At 36.0% G+C, this 18825-nt stretch overlaps 1 protein-coding gene across 8 annotated transcripts in view; it reads left to right on the top strand.

The window, feature by feature from the left end:
* KMT2E (lysine methyltransferase 2E (inactive)) overlaps nt 1–18825 on the top strand; it is a 71194-nt gene that overhangs the window by 9570 nt on the left and 42799 nt on the right. For all 8 annotated transcript variants that reach the window (XM_068929687.1, XM_068929711.1, XM_068929733.1 and 5 more), the window contains 3 exons: nt 9114–9298; nt 16568–16679; nt 17027–17256. In XM_068929687.1, coding sequence (XP_068785788.1) covers nt 9228–9298; nt 16568–16679; nt 17027–17256 — 413 coding nt within the window. In that variant the 5' untranslated portion in view covers nt 9114–9227. The remainder of the gene's footprint in view (nt 1–9113; nt 9299–16567; nt 16680–17026; nt 17257–18825) is intronic.

Consider the following 18825-nt stretch of genomic DNA (forward strand, 5'->3'; position numbering starts at 1 on the left):
GGAAAGAACTTCCTTGTGGGTAAGATTAGTCATTTATTCATGTATTCTGCTTCTACGTGTGATCAGAGATGTGTTATCTCCTTAGGCACAGCTGATAACAAATATATTTGACATATATAAATGTTTGTGTGTGTGTGTGTATATATATGTGGATCATTACTTGAATCATATCTAGAGTATTGTGTTTGAATGTCAGTTTGTCTCACTAGTGTTTTCCAGATAATGTAACTGCAGTATAGGGAAGACTTGAGTGCTGAGAACACTACTAGAAAGCTAAAGTTTAGCAAAACCTACAATTACTTTAATAAACGTGGGTTTTTTTCCCCTCTTCCCCCTTGACCCACCCCATTTTTAAAAAATGAGTTTGTAGGTAGGGAGGCAAAGAACGAAAACTCAGTTTCTTGGCTCTGTAATAGTTCAGGACAGTGGTTTCAACACTAGATTTGTGGACTATGACACTTCATTGATGAGTCCATATTTGCTTGGTTCTCCTATGTAGATTGTGCTAGAGCATGTGTGAATCAACTTCTTAAGTCGGTTCTTGTGGATTTCTTCATGGGAGGGTGGTTCTCAAGACCACAGATTAAGATTTTTGGTCTGTAGACTTGAAGTAAGGCACGACAAGGATTGCTTTTGCTAACGATTGCGAAACGTGTATATACATATGATGTAATATTGGGGGCAGCGAGGAAGGAAAATCTTTAGATTGCATGTTTTTATTAAGGCAACTTATACATAGAAGATTTTTTAATGTTTGTCCTCTAAATTCTTTTTTTTTCCTTTTTTGAGGTGTATGTAGTAGGCCTGATTTGGTCTCTCTCAGTTTTAAGATCCATGCATAATTATCTTCCTGTGTGTTATACCGCGTATCAACTCTTTAAATTCTCTACCTCCCCCTATAAAGTATTTGTGAGGGGGGAAAGACGGCACCGGCACACCGTGTAAGCTATTTTTCCTGGCATTCTAAAAAAATCAAACAGAATAACAACTTTTGATCGTCTCTGTGTTACCTGAGGTGACACGCGCAAGCAAGTAACACCAAGATTGACAGGAGTTGGTTGAGGTCTGAGAGCAGGAGCGCTGTTTTGGAAGCCTCTGCATCGTGGTCTCAAGACTCCACTGAGATGGGAAACTGTAATTAGAGTGATCCTGTGCGTCTGTGGAGCCAGCCTGAGCCCTTAGTAGCACAGATCTACTGCTGGCAGGAGAGATTGGAGTTTTAGTTTGGGCTTAGTGCTGTGTGAACACACTTATTCTGCTTTTATATTCAGATTGACTTGAATGCCACCACTGTGTAGTGGTTGAACTGACAAATCCTGCTTGATGCGGACTGCTGCGTGTGTGTGACTAACTTGTGTATCTTTTACCTTTGAATCATTTTATGTGTAAATCTGATAATCTTTCTCTGCCTTTCCTCCTCCTTGGTTCATACAGAAGTGGAAAATTGACTGTGCGGATCTTAAATAAATGTTGTTTCAGCAGTTTGTTTGTTTGTTCCAGCACACTTCAATTGAACTCCTTCAGATTTGTACACGTTCCTGTAAAAAGAATCTTAACGCTTGCACTGTGTGTATTCTGGTATTTAAATACTGCTCCAGAAAATTGCTCTTTAAGTTTTATCTGTAGTTAAAGGAGGTAAGGCAACAGGTTTACCAGTACTTTTACTTAAGCAAGTGAGAGCCTCTTCTGTGCTTGTACCTCTTCTGATATTGAGGGAACAGTGTGTTTTTCAGTTATTTGGGAAATGCAGGCTTTCTCTCTTCAGGGTTTTTTAGGACTGACTGTTATTCTCAGAGATTTTAAATAAACACTCTGTTTACTAAATATGGATACTTTATCCATTTCACTTTACATGTTTTATAATACATCTTTAAAGGTGTATCACTTCACCTTAGGGAAAGACAGTTGGACTATGTAGATAGTTTAGAAGGTTCTGGTTCTTTTTGCTAGTTATCTGTATTTTATATAAAGACCTTGTGAAGATGCAGAATGGATGCAGATGGTAATTTGACATGAGTGACGGTGACATTAGTTCTAGGACTTTGAGACAAAGTTGCACACTTCCGTATAAAATCTAATTAATTATTTGTCTTAAGCCATCACTGTTTCTCTCCTGAAATAATCCACTAGAATTACGAATAGATTTTTCTCCCTTAAGCCCTTCCTCTGCATTTAGGCAGGCTCTGATCATTCTCTCTTACATTTTAGATAACTGCAAAAGCATTCTGTGATGAAATCTCTGATGTTTTGAAACATCTAAAATATACAGCTCTTTCATTTTGTAGTTGTGATGTTTTGACAGATGATGACTGATAGAGACAATTACTGGAAAAATACAGCCTTTTTGGAAAAAATAAGTTTGAAGTGCACATCTTAGTCATCCAAACAGCCTAACAAAAATGGAAGAAAAGACCTGATACTCTTGTAATCCTAGTGATGTGAGAAACTTGAACTGATTTAGCAAACGACTTGCTTTAGATTAGTGTAGTCTTGTGTGTGTATGTGGAAAAGTCTTAAGATACTGAGCTGAGAAATATGATTGCCCTTGTAAAGGGACATCAGCGAAATCATTGCAAATTGGAAAACAAAAGTTATACTGCACCTTCCTTGGAATTTGATTTTTGTAATATATTTTATTTCTAATTTTTCAAATGCTTTTCCTCCTAGTATTTATCACGTGGCAGCAGGCTGTGGAAATAGATTTATGGGGAAGAAAAGATGAACAATGATATTGACTGTGTAAAAAAAGCTGTCAAATGTACTAAGTAGAATGATAAAAATATGTTTTTTTAAAATTTTGGTTGTTACAGTGTTAGGTGTGAATGTTGGGGTCTTAACTTTTTGTTATCATAAGCATGTAAGATTGTTTCGATACATTTATCCTTAGGGCTTTTTTTATCATTAAAAATGTTATCATTTGTGCTGCCATCACCTCCTGGTTTTATGGCTTTTATGAAAAATTTTGCATCCATCCTCCCAAATGAGAGCTTTAGTGTTCTGATGCATTCAACATAGATTCTAGCAGGCTTTCTTTTTTCTATTTTCTCTTCCCTTTCCCTTCTCAAAAATGGTGGAACATCTTGCGGAGGTGGACTACCAATATGGGTAGATAGTCATGTGAGCTGTAGCTTTCCTAGTGCAATAGGTTCTCATTGGTTTCTTCTGGCTTGAGAAATGTGATGCAATAGAGAACTTTCACTTATTTTGTTAATGATCAGATTTATAGTGTTACTTTGTTTTTGAATATAAGTACCGGGAACTCAGCTTCTGAGTCTCTAAAATAAAATGTAAGTAAAATCAAGTAATTTTTTAAATAATATTTTACAAACTTCTTCCAAAAAAACCCCAAAGAAACAAAAAGAACCCTATATGGAAAATGCCATGGAAGAATTGTCTGGACTTTCACACCTGAAATATGGTTGATAGCTGAGATTATGAAGCTTTATTGGAGTCATCTAGGCAGTTTGGCTTGATTTCAAGTTCTCATTTCGAAAATGTACTCTCTGCCTTGGTGTTCTGTCATCTACTTGTTGCCTGAGACTTTTGTATAGCTCTTGATGGTCGTACAGGAAAAAAGTAGAAGATGGAAAAAAAAAAAAATCATGCTGAAAAAGTAGGCCTGGAGTTCCCTTTAGCCAACATCTGACCATAGCAAATGGATTTTGTTTGGATTTTTTCACTGGGTAGGTCTAGGTCCAAACAGACTCATATAAATTCAGGTTATTACCCATTCACCTTCTGATATAGACAGTCCAACTCCTGAATTTGTTTTTTCTTCCCTCTAAGTACCAGTAAAAAAAGTTAATTCTTTTTTTCCCCCTTTGCTGTCACACAGTTGATCTTAAAAGGACGTGGCAGAAAGGAAACACGTGGTCTTCGTTAGACCACAGAGCAATGTTGTGTAAGTGGAATACCTCAGGGATAATGTGTAACTATTTCATCTGTGTGGCTTTGTACAAAAAACATCATTTATGTATTAAATGACAGAAAATAATTTGAGTTGTATTGAAGTCTTAAACTTCGGCTATTGCAGCACTGGTCACTTTAAAAAAAAAAAAAATAGTGCTGGGACCATAAGCAAAGTAAATCATAAGAAGTGGTGAAGTTTCGGACAGTTTAGACTTGAGGTGAATGCTAAGTCAACAAAGCCATGTATATTCTCTAGAGGGAGAAGGAGTTGCCATGGAAGATATAAGCCAGCTTGTAGTTGAATGATAAAGTGTGATAAGTTACTTGCAAAAAGTTGATTTTGCACAAGGTAGAAGTTTTAAGCAGGTTGAACAAAATTTGCGTGCTTTTTAAGATGAAAACCGTGTTGTTAGGGCAAGATAACCTTTTAAATTTCAGTTAAATAAAAGTTCCTCAAATGCGGAAGGTTTTGTCATGTTTTTTAAAAAAAAAAAAAAAAAGCCCCGTTGACAGGGTAATAATGGAGAAAGTCTGATGAACCTAGGTTCGAACTAGGAAATCGCCAAAATTCTTTCAGTGCTTACAGAGTTATATCACTGAAAGAGTAAAATGTCCTCCTAACAAAGATGGCAGTATTCCGATGTTGAGATTAAGGTACGGCATATGTACTGCTTACCTAATAAAGAACTAGTCTATGAATTTTTGGACCAGCATCCTGTTTATAGTACCTCTTTAACTGTGTGACCCTGAAATAACTGGCCGAACCAGTGTGATCTGTCTCATTTTTAAATTTATGCAGCCCTTCAGTAAAGACTTTCCTAAACAGTAAGTTGTGTATAATTTATTTGGATTGTAAAAAGACTTCTCCAGCACCCTTCTCCTTTCTTTCCACTTTTCTTCCCCCTACTTAATTATTTTAACGAAATGCACCTATGAAAATAGCTTCATAGAGGGCTGTGGGTGACACCTTGTGAAAGTTCTGGAAGAGTAATGGCCTGAAACAGATGGATACTTGCAGAAATTGGAAAGTACTGTAGTGTGACACCAGATAGTATTTTATGAATCGTCTGCACTTGCAAGCTTCAAAGGATAAGCAGCCACCGTAAGGTTGGAAGGAAAGAAAATTCCTCAGTGATTGTTACCTTATGTTCTTAACCTTTCCATTTTTGTAGTCAAAATAGAAGTAACGAAAAATACTGGGAGTATTTTAATGTCGTGACAATACTTCTGGTTCTGACATGACATAAAATAGTTATTTTCCTGCATCCCAAACGTGGCATTACTGTAGTGTTTATCAGCGAGTGGCCTATACGCTCACATTGTCATTAGTGGACTGGCATAGTGTAATGGATTTATGTGGCCTTCTCCCCCCGATCCCCAGCCCTCAAATTCCTTGTGGATACTCAAATTCCTTGTGGATAGTTATTCCTAAGTGAGCTCTGTTTGTTTGAATTAGCTTGTGTGAGTAGGTATTGCGAGTTGGTTACTGCTCCATTCTTCTGTAGTTACCACAGGTCAAAGGAAAAGCACTTGAGGGTTCTGTGTTTAGTTTTGAGTATGTGCGTGCTGAAGACCTGAAATTTTAAGGTGCTGAAAAATAAGGGAGCGTTACAAGTCGCGTTCTGCTTCCTTCTAGGTGAAAGCAGCTTCCTTTTAGTTTCTGTTGCAATGATGTTTGGCTGCATCAGTTCTCTGATTTTATTCAACGCAGATAAGTCCGGTTTTTGAGTGAACTTTTGAGTGTATGTTACTTTACATACATAAAGTTGTATGTAAATAGCTTGCAAAAGAAAGTTGAGGATAAAAAGTTTATCTTGTCTCTGCTTTTTCCCCCCCCGCTGTAAACGAAGCTGTACTTGTTTGGTCAGAAATCATAGTATTAGTTGGGCCATGCAATAGCAGTGAATTTTCTATCTATATATAGCTTTAAAAGCTACTCTCTTTTTATTTGAAAAAAGCAGAAAAATAAAAATCAAACCAAAAAGTTAAACCTGATTCTCAAATTTGGTATATATCTTTTTATCTTCTTACTCCATATCTCTCCTGTCTTTGTTGACATGAAGGTTACTTGAAGGTGTGATTGGGTAACCTGAGTTGCCTTATGTAACTTTGTGAATATCGTAGCCCGTGAGGCAGCTGTCTTGCTGGTTTTTCACTGTCGTCTGTCTTCTGGACGTTTTTTGCCTGTGTGACTTTCTAGTTGGTCAGAAGTTTTCAATTTTTTTTTTTGAATTTTCTTTAAGCAAAAACAAAACCCAGTTTTGAGCGGGAGGAACACCTGTATAAGTGAGCATCTCCATCCCTAACTTTTGTCTGCTCTGTCTTCTAGGCCTGCTTTGTAACAAACTAAAACTTGTTTTGGGGATGACATAGTTATCAGCATAAAATAAAAACCCCTGTTGTCCTGATTGTTAGTGCCGTTGACAGAGGATCGACCTTATTTTCTTAACACAGGGTAGTTGATTTAGCTGGATTAAAGTAGCCGATTTCTTCTCAGCTGTTGGATAGGAATTAGTATAACTTTTTCACCCTTTCAGAAGAAGGGAACGAAAGGGAGGCTGAAACTTCCTATAAGTTGTAGATGCAGTTTTCCAAGGTTCTAGCCTGTAAGTAGAGTAAACCGTATGGCAGCAGAATGAGTACTTGCTTAACCTGTGTGAAGATATATGTTGTGTGGTGGGGTTTTTTTGTTTTGTTTTTTGGTTTTTTTTATACCTGTTACTGGAGAATATTCTATACGTGGTTTTCGCTTAGCAGGTTTCTTTTGCTTGTTCTTTGTCAAAATCGTGTGTTTTATTCTTGAATTTTATGCATAGCTAGTGATACAGTTTGCCACTTGTGGTATTTGATAAGAAAATGCTCAAAGTTTAAACAAGTATGGCAAGAAATCCAAACAAATAGTTGGCCTGACTGCTTTCCAAGTCATTGTATTTGGTGACTCCTGTAGTGACCCCAAAACGCAACTTGTGCTGTCTAGAGGAAGGATGAGATGTTTAATGTTTAGATGCTTCAGAGCATGCTGAGATGTTTGTTAATAATTGCCAGACTTCAGTAATGAGATAAAATTCAAGAAAGTGAAATGAGGACTTGATGCTCGTTCATCGTCCTGGAGATGCTGACTTTGTCAACAAAAGGAGCAAATTCAGATTTAAGGCCAGGATGCTTCTCTGAAAAATCCTTACTATGGGTGTCCCTTTTTCTACTGGGGCCACATTAGTTTTTGTTCTAGGTCTAGTAGATCTGGCAAGGATGAGTGGGTTAAAATATCTTGGTCTCATAATGTTTAGGCGTTTGTAGACTGCACCTCACTTTGTTGGATGGAAGAAGTGTGTTTATTAAGTCAGTGTATATGTTTCATGGAGGAAGTGTTACTGAGTGGTCTGTGTTCTTGCAGTTCTATGTTTTGGAAGGACCTTGCAGTTATTCAGTATGGAAGTAGGGAAGATGGGGGTGTTTTGCTTCTGTTAACTAGCTACTGGGGAGGGGACACCCTTGTCTGTATTAGGGTACAATTAGATTGCTTTAATTTACTCATCGGTGAATGAAGACAGATGAGGTGCTAATTGTGTTTGCATCTCCCCTCCTGTGTTCTGCCTGACTTCCTAAGAGGAGGAGACTAGTAATAGCTACCACGCAGGTGGGATTATTCTGTTGATTTGTGAGTCAAAGCAGATTATATCTTTGCATTACAGCTAAAAACTACTTCTGCTTATTTTCAATTTGTTACTTTTTTTTGGATAAATTACTTCTAAAAATGACCAGAATTACTTTCACTTGTTGAGTGTGAGGACATCTGATGGCAGTCTGTTAAAATGAGATTGAAAAGGTTGTTCTGTGTCATCATTATGAATCATTAGAATGAATTTGATTCAAAAAAAACATACCAAGTGTAAGTTCTAGCATTGTTTCTTCTGTGATGCTTGGTTTGTACTGTGGACATTCCAAGTTGCTTTTAAAAATGCAAAACAAAAGTGAAGAATGTTCTTTGAGAAATGCTTAAAAAATTGTGTCATCAAACACCTACTGAAAGTTACAGGAATTGGCTTCTGAGAAAACAGAACAGTAAGCAAATACACTTGAAATTCAGCACGTCTACAGTAAAGTGAATGTTTGTTACCTTACTGAATGTGACAAATATGTGTTTGTTTTTTTTTTTTTTTTCCTTTTTCTCATTACTAATTTAAGTGAGCAGGAAGGAAAACATTGATTTGGAACAATTTTAAAGTGTTATGAACTCTAGTGTCACCAGAATTCATATTTTTATATTTGTAAAAGACTTTTTTCAAGTTATTTTTTCAGATTCGTTTTGTTACTGATTTTCATGCATCTCGTGGGTGTAAAGGTGCTCCTTGAAGGACTGTAGTTATTTCACATGTTTTAACTGTAATATGTGACTGAAAATATGCATATATATTGCATTTGGTGCTATTACTCATTAAAGGGGGATATACTGCTCCATTACATAACACTTTTTTAAATGTTGGGAAACAATGAAAGAATCATTTCTAAAAGCTGATTTGTAGGAAGCTGCATTTGGCAGCTGGAACTCAATTAAAAAGTGTAAAAATGTACTTAATTTCTAAACAATCAGAACCTTGATGGTGCTGCCTATATGCAGTAGAAAATAATACTAAGACATGATTTTAAAATTAAAACCTTTCCTGAGGTATGGCTACTGAAGCTGTTAGCCTTTTAAACATATTTAATTTAACTTTATACCTTTTCATACACTAGAGAAGAGATTTTCTGCAACTTCCGTTCAGTTTTTCACTTTTTGAGTAATCTAATAGTTGAAACAACGTAGAGGAATAAAATGAATGCAAACTTTTTTTGCAGCCATTTGCAGAATTTGCTCTAGCACTTAACCTTTCTTTCCAGCTGTTTTGCCAGTAACTTGACTAGCTTTTGTGCTAGAACTTGAGCAGCAAATGAGCATTATTGAATATTTTTGTCATTGTGTATTACTTTTTTTAGTTCAGGCCGTAAGGTTATCATTGCACTCTTAAAATAAGTGTATTTGAAATGTTTACTTTTAAAATGCTGTTATTTTTGTTAATTTTCCTTTTGCTTGCCTAACATAGAACTTAATGAAATTACTGGCAGTGATATATAGTAAAGGTTTATTTTAAAAAAAAAAAAAACCTCTTTAGAATAATTTGTTTTCAAATATCTGACTCAGTTTTCTGTTCTTTGCTTTTTAACAGGGTTTGTGGATGCACTTAGATGTTTGCAATGAGCACTGTGGCTGGCATGCCCCAGTGTTTTGGATACCAATGCATAGGACTCCGTAGTAATCGAATTTATCAGAAACGAACGTCATGAGCATAGTGATCCCATTGGGGGTTGACACAGCAGAAACTTCTTATTTGGAAATGGCTGCAGGCTCAGAGTAAGTATGTGAATGTAATTTGTGAGTTTTCTGGGGGTGTTTTGTTTGTTGGGATAGAGTTGGACAGGACTTAGGAATCTGCTTAGTTATGTTGAATTTTTCACAACACTGTAGTCAGTAACTAACTTTATTCTTAAAAGCCAGTTCCTTCGCTTTGGGGAAGGGTACAGTTGAAAAGCTAAACTGTTCTAGGGATACCTATTTTTCTTGCTTATTAGACTGAAAAATGCAGCTCTTGCATGGTTTGCTAAATTTCTTTACCATTTTTGTTTCCTTAAGTGTGTTTTTTGTTTTTTTTGTTTTTTTTTTTTGCATTGGGAAGATAATTTATTTTGGACAGGTGAACTGCAAGAAGGGAGTGATTAATTAGACAAGGATATGTTTGCTTTTCAAATAAAAGGCCTAGCTTAATTGTCTAATACACTGTCTTCATAAAGTTATTTTATATTAAACTATTTGTAGAAAAGCATCCATTTGGTAATTATTCCTTTCAGTTGCTACAGCACAAGTGGACAGCCATAGTTACGAAGCAACAAAGAAAACCTGGGTTCAAGAAATCTTTCCTTTGCATGAAATAAATACATTGAATTCTTTTTACTTTTTACTGCTGTTGTCTGATTCTGCAGTGTTGATAGGCCAGAGTTTAGGTGTTCTTGATCTCTAAGTACCTCTGAAGAGCGAGAATTTTGCCTTTGAAAACAAACATCTTTCTACGTGTGTAGCATCCACCTGGTGGTTGACTCTTATGAGAGAAGGAATAGAATTTTTTGCAACTTCTTTGGAGGGTTAGAGACCAAGCTGTTTATGATTTTTATAAGTTTGCAAAGGTTCGTCGTCCCATTAAGCTTTTTATAACCTAGGAGCGGTATACTTTTTTTCTTTTTTTAAAAAACTGTTTTCTCTGTTCTTTTTGCATTAGTAGTACATCTGACATTGTGGCTTGCGGGGGGAAAGAGGTGTCACAAGATGATATGATTAAGTATTAAACGTTGAGTTTCTGTAAGACGCAATGAACTTTGTGTTTTTTTTTTTTTTTGCATATCCATAAAAAAAATCTGTGGTTCATTTAGAAAAACTGTTAAGTTCATTGTTTATATATATATATATATATTTTTTTTTTTTTTTAAACCACTTGAGATATGTTGGTTCTAGTTCCCCTTCTCCACGTACACTGTCTTCCTCTAGTAGTGTTAAAGGCTTTCCCTATGTTTAGTTGCTACAAGGATGTGTATGCCTGTTTTGGATATTGAAACAATGAATTAGATTTATTTTTTACATACTATTTTTCATGCTTAAGGTTTCTTAGAAAAAACCTCACAAAGTGGTCCTGGATTAAGAGTAAATAATGGGCGCATTGGATAACCAGTATGAGCTTAGAGCTTATACGCAGTCTTCAATGTTAGTTTGCTTGCTTGAGAACGTGTGCTAACTTAGCACTATTGCTTATTTGAAGAAGCAAATGTCTTTCCTTTGTCAAACTTGAAAGAAATTCTTTACAGACTGCGCAGCCAGAAAAACTGTTAAACAGCTTTTTAAAGGAATGTGTGCTACTGTGTTTTCAGTTGTATATGAGGTTACTATATTTACTTTCTGGGTGATTTCGAACTATTTTAGAAAAGAAAAATCCTCATTAGGAAACTTTTTGAGGCATTAAAGTGCTGAAGTTGCTTTGCTGATCCTTTATATTGGGAGCACTAATTTGCTTGGAGTAGAAAGTTCCTTAAGAAACTTGAGAACTGTTTGCAGCTCTTTTCATTATATTTTTCTGTAGATTTCTCTTATGTTTAGAGAAGGTCATAATTCCTCAGGTTGCCAACGTTCCTTGCAGACACAGCAACCCATGCTGAAATTAAAATAAATAAATACAGTTGTCAGTATAAACAAGACAGAGTTTGCAGTGTCTTGCTTGCTTGATACTGTGACATAGAGGCCCAGTTAGGAATTGCTTCTCTGTAGTTGTTGTCTGTTTACAGTTAGATTCATTAGTGTTTTCCACCATACTTAGGCTGACTAAGGTGCAGTTTCATGACTGGCTTAATCTGATTCAAAAACTATGTCACTGCATAAGGAAGTTTGACATGAAACTGTGTCCCTAGCCTACCTGCTTATACAGTTCTAAAAATTTTTTATTAACATAAAGTTTCTTAAACACTGCCTTCAGGTCTGGAGTTTGTAATTAAAAGTAGTGTCTTTAGCATACTGACAGATCGGAGGTTACACGTGAAGAGCTATTTTTGAAAGTAAGCTTCAATTTTCTGGGTTTTTTTCTGTCTAAGAACCGCTTGGAAAATTGTCTGATATCACCTCTGTTCAATTTTTTTTTTAATGTTTTCTTCTAGAGTAGTGTCTTGGGTGTAGATTCCTTTGATGAGGAATATAGATTATTTGCTAATCTCTTCTGAATTTTTTTCCCCAAGTGGAAGGAATTGGAATTTCTGTATTGTGACTGACAGGTCTGATATTGCTTTTTTGGTTGCTAAAGCATGTGCAAACACAGAACGAGGGAACGGCAAAGCTGATTATGTAGGAGAAGGAGCCATCTTACTGCTAAGCGTAACTTTGCCTTATACTTTAAACTGAGGGATAAGCCCATTAAAAAAGATGAATACTTTACCTCGTTACATGCAGCTTCACCTGTATTTTAACAATTATTGTAGCAAATACCTATGTGGAAAATAATTTTCTTACAAAGTTTGAATTTTCTTACGAATAGGGTGAAATAGTCTCTCTCCAGGTTTTTGCACCTAAGTAAGCTCTCCAAAAGTTCCTCTACACTGTGCCGTGCTAGTTTAAACAGAAAACAGAAAAGTTGTCATGTGTGTATTTTCAGTAATACTTGCCATACCAAATGCCGCTTGATAGCCGCAGCAGTATGATCATATACACAAAAGAACCTGTTCCCTGTTGTTTGGAAAAGGCTTACTAAAGACGAACACCAGTGAATTCTTAAAAAAGAATCCATCTTTTACTGGTAAAGACTGTAGAATAGTAAGAAGAGCCATGACTTTTTTTGAATGGTCCAAAATGCGCTTCTTGACTTGAATGTGTTAGTATAGCTCAGAGCATGAGTTTAAGTTATGTGCTGGGAAAATATTGGTGATGACACTGCTGTCCAGTTTTTGGTATTTATATGCATCTTTTAGAGAGAAGACCAATGTAATGAAACTACTCTACTTTTACTACTCTCTTGCTCTACCAGCAGTCCCAGTGTATGGATCACTGCATTGAGTTTAAAGTCCAGGAGAAAAGATTTTGAATGTTGTTGTAGTCTTGAAAAGAAATAGACAGAACCTGTGCTCCTATTATTTTTGTTAAAATGGGAATTTTTTTGGAAGTGTTGTAGGAAGAATGGGAAGCCTGCTAGTTCCTACAAATGATACCAAGTCTGTGGGGCCTCCTGTGAGATGTTTAGGTAGCAGAAACCGCTTTGCGATAGAGAACTGGTGCTCAGTTCTTTGTTGTCTAGCTAGTTAAGCCCATCAAATGTTTTGGTGAGATGAACTGTCTTGAGATACAAAATGTTACTGCTTTTCATATTAAAAAAAAAAAAAAATTCCTTTATCTGAGCTGAACTTCAGTCAATTATTGCTCAGGTATCTCTGAACAAAGGAAAAACGAACTCAAACTCCATGAAAATTATACCTATCGGACAGACTGGTGTGTTGCAGAAGCATATTCTTTAATTTAAAAAAAAAAAAAAAATTACCTGAGACACAGTTAGAAGCAAAAGGTTTCATTTAGAATTTTGACAAGTGCTTTTAGGAAGTACTGTTTCTGTATGTTATAATTGTTGTAAGTAAATGCTTTTAAAAAGAATAGCTGCACTTCCACAGCTAATACACTGGTACCTACTAACTTTTGAAAATCCTGGTTTTAGTGAGAGGTTTTTTTTCCCTTTTAAATACCTACAGTTTTGTAGAACTGGTTGATGGCCCCAGCTTCTAAAGGCTGATTGTATTTTGGGTGTTAGTCAAGAGTCAGTTTATTTTATAATTATTAGTCATTCAGAAACACAACCGTATATAAAAAGAACTGGAAAAAGACTTCTGAAAGCGGGTTTTTAACGGCATTGCTTAGAATGGTTTATAGCAGATTCCTTTAGCATAGCTGAAATAAAAGCTTGTAGGAACTGAGTTTCTGTGAACTTGACTGAGTTAGTGTGTATTCCTTATTTTGTTTCTTTCACTATTGCCATCTGCTGGCAACATGCAGAATATTTTTCAGTTTGCACTGTTTTTTTTAAATGTGAACGGTTGGAAATGACCCAGAATGTGAGTTGTTTCACCCGGAGAGTAAAAATTAGTTGAGCGATTTTTAAAAATGGGGGCATCTTGCTCTTTTTATTCATTTGAGAAAATTCTGTATTCCTGTTTTCAAACTGTAAGAATGTTTTAAAGCGTTGCAGCCTTTGATCATGGGAGGCTCTTTTTTATGGTGCTTCTATTCTGTTACTTTGGAATATTTAGCACAATTTTGAATTGGTAACATTAACACTTCACAGATTGGTATATATGACGTTTTAGCAAAATAATGTGGTCAGCGTACCATATTGTAAACGATTTATAACTTTCTAGACTAGGTGGAAATAGATTTAAGGAGTAGAGTTGGTTGCCTCGCTTCATATATTGCACGGGGTGTAGAGTCCCTTTTCATTTTTGTCGTCGATTTATGAGGCACGTATAAACTCTCTCTTTACAGCATATGTTTCCGTTCCTGTGTCTTTCATTGAATTCTCTCCTATTGAAATAGCGGGTATTTAGGTCATGGTTAATTTTTTATGATTATTTTAAATGAAGGAAAATCTTCCAGTAATTGTGACGTTGCTGAAGGATGGGCTGTACATTAATTCCCTGTTTCCTATATCAGTATACTTTTCTACTCTGAAAACTGAGTATTGTTCATACAGTGAAGAAAATGATCTACATCAAGCATCAAACACACAGTAAATAAGGGTATTGCCATGCTACTGGTTTCTTCCCTGTTCAGTAAGGGTTGAGCTGCAGGAGAAACTATATAGTGGCAAAGACTTTTGAATGAGAGAGAAAGAAGTGAGCATCTATCTGAGCCGTGATAGATGGATATTCAGCTTCTAATTCACTGCCATTTTGAATGGCTAGGTAATCGAGGAATTAACTGAATTGAATTAACAGAATATGATTATTTCACTAATGTATTATGTCAGCCTATAAATATAGGCAAATATGTTGGAAAGGCACAGCTTTTCCGACTTTTGTGTCTGCGTTTTTTTCGGGGAGGAGGGCTGTTTGTTTGTGAGGAGGGGTTGGTTTTGTTTTTTAAATCATGATGTTGCTGAACTTGGCAAATCTCTGTCCTTGGAGATGGTCAAAATGTGAGTTGACGTGGTCCTGGGCAGCCTGCGGTAGCTGACCTTGCGTGAGCAGGGGAGTTGAACCAGATGGTCTCCAGAGGTTCCTTCGGACATCAACTTTTCTGTGTTTCTATGAAATTTTGAGCTGTTTCTCAGGAGAGGTTACCAACAAACTCTGAATAAAATGATTTTTAAGCAAGGATGTGCTGTATATTGTGGCATAATCAAAGAAATGAAGATTTTACTGGACCTATGGAATAACTAAGAGCAAACGTCTTCAGAGTCAGGTTTTTGTCTTATGCAGTGTACCCGAGTTCTATTTGTAAATTCACATGATCTGCACACTTGGTTGTGCTCGCTGTCTCTCTTTCTCTAAATGCACCTGGTCACTGTTAGATGTTTGTGTTCTTTTTTTTTTTAAAGAAAAAAGAAAAAAGAAAAATTATTCTTTGAACTTCAGAGAAAAGTCTTTACACAATAGCAGTTTTAATTACTGTTTCTTTTTAAGCAGTTTTATCATATGGAAACAACAGGCAGTAAAGGTAATGAGAAGAAATGCACTACTACAGATGTTAATAGGACTCTTTGTAGTAGATATGAAAATATTGTATATTTTTGAGTAAGCCAATAACGATAAGCAATAGCATATTCTTATAAAAATGTTAGCAACAAGTTCTTAGGCAACTCGCTGCTAACGTGTTTCTTTGTCCTTTTAAATCAAACAAATACCACTTACAGCGAAAAAGCGTTCATATTTAATGTGGTGTCATGTGTAAGAAAACAGTCATTTCTATTTCAATTTAGGGTTGAGAAAGACCAGCTTTAAAAATTGTTTAAAATAACACTTCCAAGGAATAAGTGTTATTTAGACACTTGTGATAGGAAATAGAGTTGATACATGATAAGAATAAAGTTACTAGACTTGGTATGTGATGCGAGGCAGAAGCCACTTTAATTTTTTAGCTACTGATATTTTGCTGTGCCTCTCGGTGTAAAAAGAAGAAAATGTCTTTAGGTAACTCTGGGTTCATTTGAAGTTTATCCTAGTGTGATTGGATCATACAGTGCAATGGAAAAGCTGTAAGTTACTGACCAGATGAACATCTCAGTCGTGAGAGTGTGTATGCTTGCCTGCCCACATGAATGTAATTACTGAGAAAAGGCAATAAAGGTATAATACAACTTCTCACTTGAGTTTTTCTTCATCTTTCTTCTGTCTTTGTTGTGGTTTACTGCACATAAACCAATTTTTATCTAATAAAATTTCACTGTAAAACTTTCTCTTCCAAAAGACTGTTGTTGGCAGTTCATCTTTAAAAGAACAGTTTGTTGTTTTATTTTAATCTGCTCTATTCGTGATTACTATTTACAGAAACGGTCACAGTGTGCCCCTGCTGTGGGCACAGGTTCCTATAGATGGTGAAGGGTACTGTCCTGATGCTACCACTAGATGTCATTACAGAATCGAATAGGATTGGAGGTAGTGAAGCGACTATAGGGACACAGGTTTGCAGCTCCAAGATTGGTTCTTGTGGTGTTTTTTTTTTTTTTTTCTCACAATTAAGCTCAAGTATTTTCTGCAGGTTTTGTTAAACCTATATAGATACAGGCATTTTGATGACTCCCTGGACAAACTGCATAACATGTGCTTTTCTGAAGTACTCCCAGATTTGCAGAGTATCAAAAAAGACCGCGTTTACGGTTTTAATTCTTCTGAAGAACGTTTTATAACTCTAGAGAAGTTCGCGTTCTCTGCCGCTCTGATAGCCTCTTGTGAGATGATAGAAAAGATTTTGGGCAGGGGGAAGATTGAGGGGGGGTTAGATCGTTGTTTGGACTGTTCTATATGCGTTAACTGAAACAGCAGGTAATTACTTAGCTGTTGTGAAAGAAATACACGTAATTGCATATTTATTTTTCTTTCATCTTTTGCTTTTCAGACCAGAATCTGTAGAAGCTAGCCCTGTGGTAGTTGAAAAATCGAACAGTTATCCGCACCAGTTGTACACCAGCAGCTCTCATTCACACAGTTACATTGGTTTGCCCTATGCAGTAAGTTTCACGCTAACTATTGTATATAAAATAGATTATGTGAAATTTGCTGTTCTTCTCTAGAGTAACTGATCCACAGTTAGAATTTTATATTATATTCAGTGTTTGGTCAATTTATTAAAATGGTTGATGAAAAGCCAAATGCAGAAAATAATGCACTTAATTTTATGTCAAATGTAATTGGCAAGGGAGAAAGCAAGGTGAGAATGAGTAATGCAGAAATAACAGTTTAAACTATTATTTAAAAAAAGGCAGTTCTCATAAATTATTTCTAACCTTTTAGCTTAAATAGCCATCTGAGTGTATGAATATTTAAGAGTACAATTTATCTTTCAAAAAAAATCTAGGACCATAACTATGGTGCTCGGCCTCCTCCAACGCCTCCAGCTTCTCCTCCTCCGTCAGTGCTTATCAGCAAGAATGAAGTAGGCATATTTACCACTCCCAACTTTGATGAAACCTCTAGTGCTACTACCATCAGTACATCAGAGGATGGAAGCTATGGAACTGATATTACCAGATGCATTTGTGGCTTTACACATGATGATGGATATATGATCTGTTGTGACAAATGCAGGTAATGAATATTAAATGAATTAAAAAGGTAAAAAATGACTTAGAACTTTAAGCTGCACTGATGAAGTAAGTGTGACTTGAAAGGTTTCCTAATTGTGCTGATTCATAAGATGGAGGAAGTTTCCTTCATCGAAACAGTGTTTTAAGGTTATATGGCTTTCTGTTAGGGAAGACAGTTGATTAAGGCCACAGAGCCTTTTACACTTTACAGTTTGTCTTGACTACTTGTATCAATTTTTTTTTTAATCTGTATTTGTTTATTGTTGCTCTAAGTATACCTCTTTTTCCCCTCTAAAAAGGATCTCTTTGGTGTTTTTTTCAAGTTACTTGTTATTACAGTGGAATAAAAATGTTGGGATTGGTTCCTAATCTGAATGTACCAAGTAGTAAAGCGACTTGGTTCAGTTACTTTGTAAACTGTGTATAATATGTGTACACATTTATGTGTACATAAAGCAAGTAACTTGCGTGACGCTAAATATGTAATAAAACCTAGCACATGAAAGACAAACTGTCAAATACCAGATTCTGTGCCTGTGGAATTTCTGATATAAGAAGTCTTTAATCTGCGGAAGACTTAATAGTCTATTAAAATTCTTAAAATTGAAGTGCTAACTGAGATTCTAATTTGAGAAGCTGAAGTTAAATGTTTAAGCTTCCGTGTTCACGCTTAATCACCTGCTTGAGCGTACTCAAAGAAGTGGGTGCTGCTAAAGAGTTGAATGTTGGAAAATTCAGCTTAATGATTTCTAGAACTGAAAAACTTAGCAGGAGAGGACAAATCGGTTTCTGGAATTATCCAGTGTTAATTAGCCTATATTACCGTATTGTGCATATTCATGAACAAAGTGATACTGCTGAAATTACCAGGGTGTTGTGCGTTTTATAAAATGATTGTAACAGCCAAAAAACATTAATTTGAGCCTCATTCTTCTGGCTGCTTTAATTACAGACTTTGGTTTTAATTTTTGATGATCCTTGTTTCAGATAAAACTTTCCTTTATTTTGAGAAGTATTTAGATGTTCTTTCAGCAGTGGAGGTGCCATCAGTCACAGGTTAAGTGGAGTATGTCCCTGTGAAGAAGTGATTTTTCTATTGGGGTTGGGAGAATTGTGGAAAAATTCACAAGTGGAAAGATGATAATGATTTCCATATGCCAGTTTTTTATAGTAATGGGGCCATGGGCATAAGCTAGTATCCTAGGTTACCCTTCAATCCAGCAGGCAGCCTCTCTTCTTGGCTATGGAAAGTAGTTAAAGCTGTTCTCATGTTGCACAAAAGTGCTACCACTCATGCGACATCTCCTAGGCGGGATCTTGCTTGCCTGCAAAAGGATATGTGCCCTGGGAGCCCTATGTCGACCCCTGTGGTTTTAGATGCAAAAGCACTTTATGAATACTTTTTTCTTTCTTTTTTTTTCTTTCTTTTTTTTTTTTAAAGCAAATGGAATCCTTTTGTTAAAGGATACTGCTTGTGCAGAGCATAAGTCTTGCTGATGCATGTTAGTTGGTTTGTTGAGGCTGTTTTTCTCTCTTGCGCTCTGTTGTGATAACTTGCCATTTTTGTGTT

This window comes from Struthio camelus, chromosome 1 (genome assembly GCF_040807025.1).
Source record: "Struthio camelus isolate bStrCam1 chromosome 1, bStrCam1.hap1, whole genome shotgun sequence".
Taxonomy (NCBI): Eukaryota; Metazoa; Chordata; class Aves; order Struthioniformes; family Struthionidae; genus Struthio; species Struthio camelus.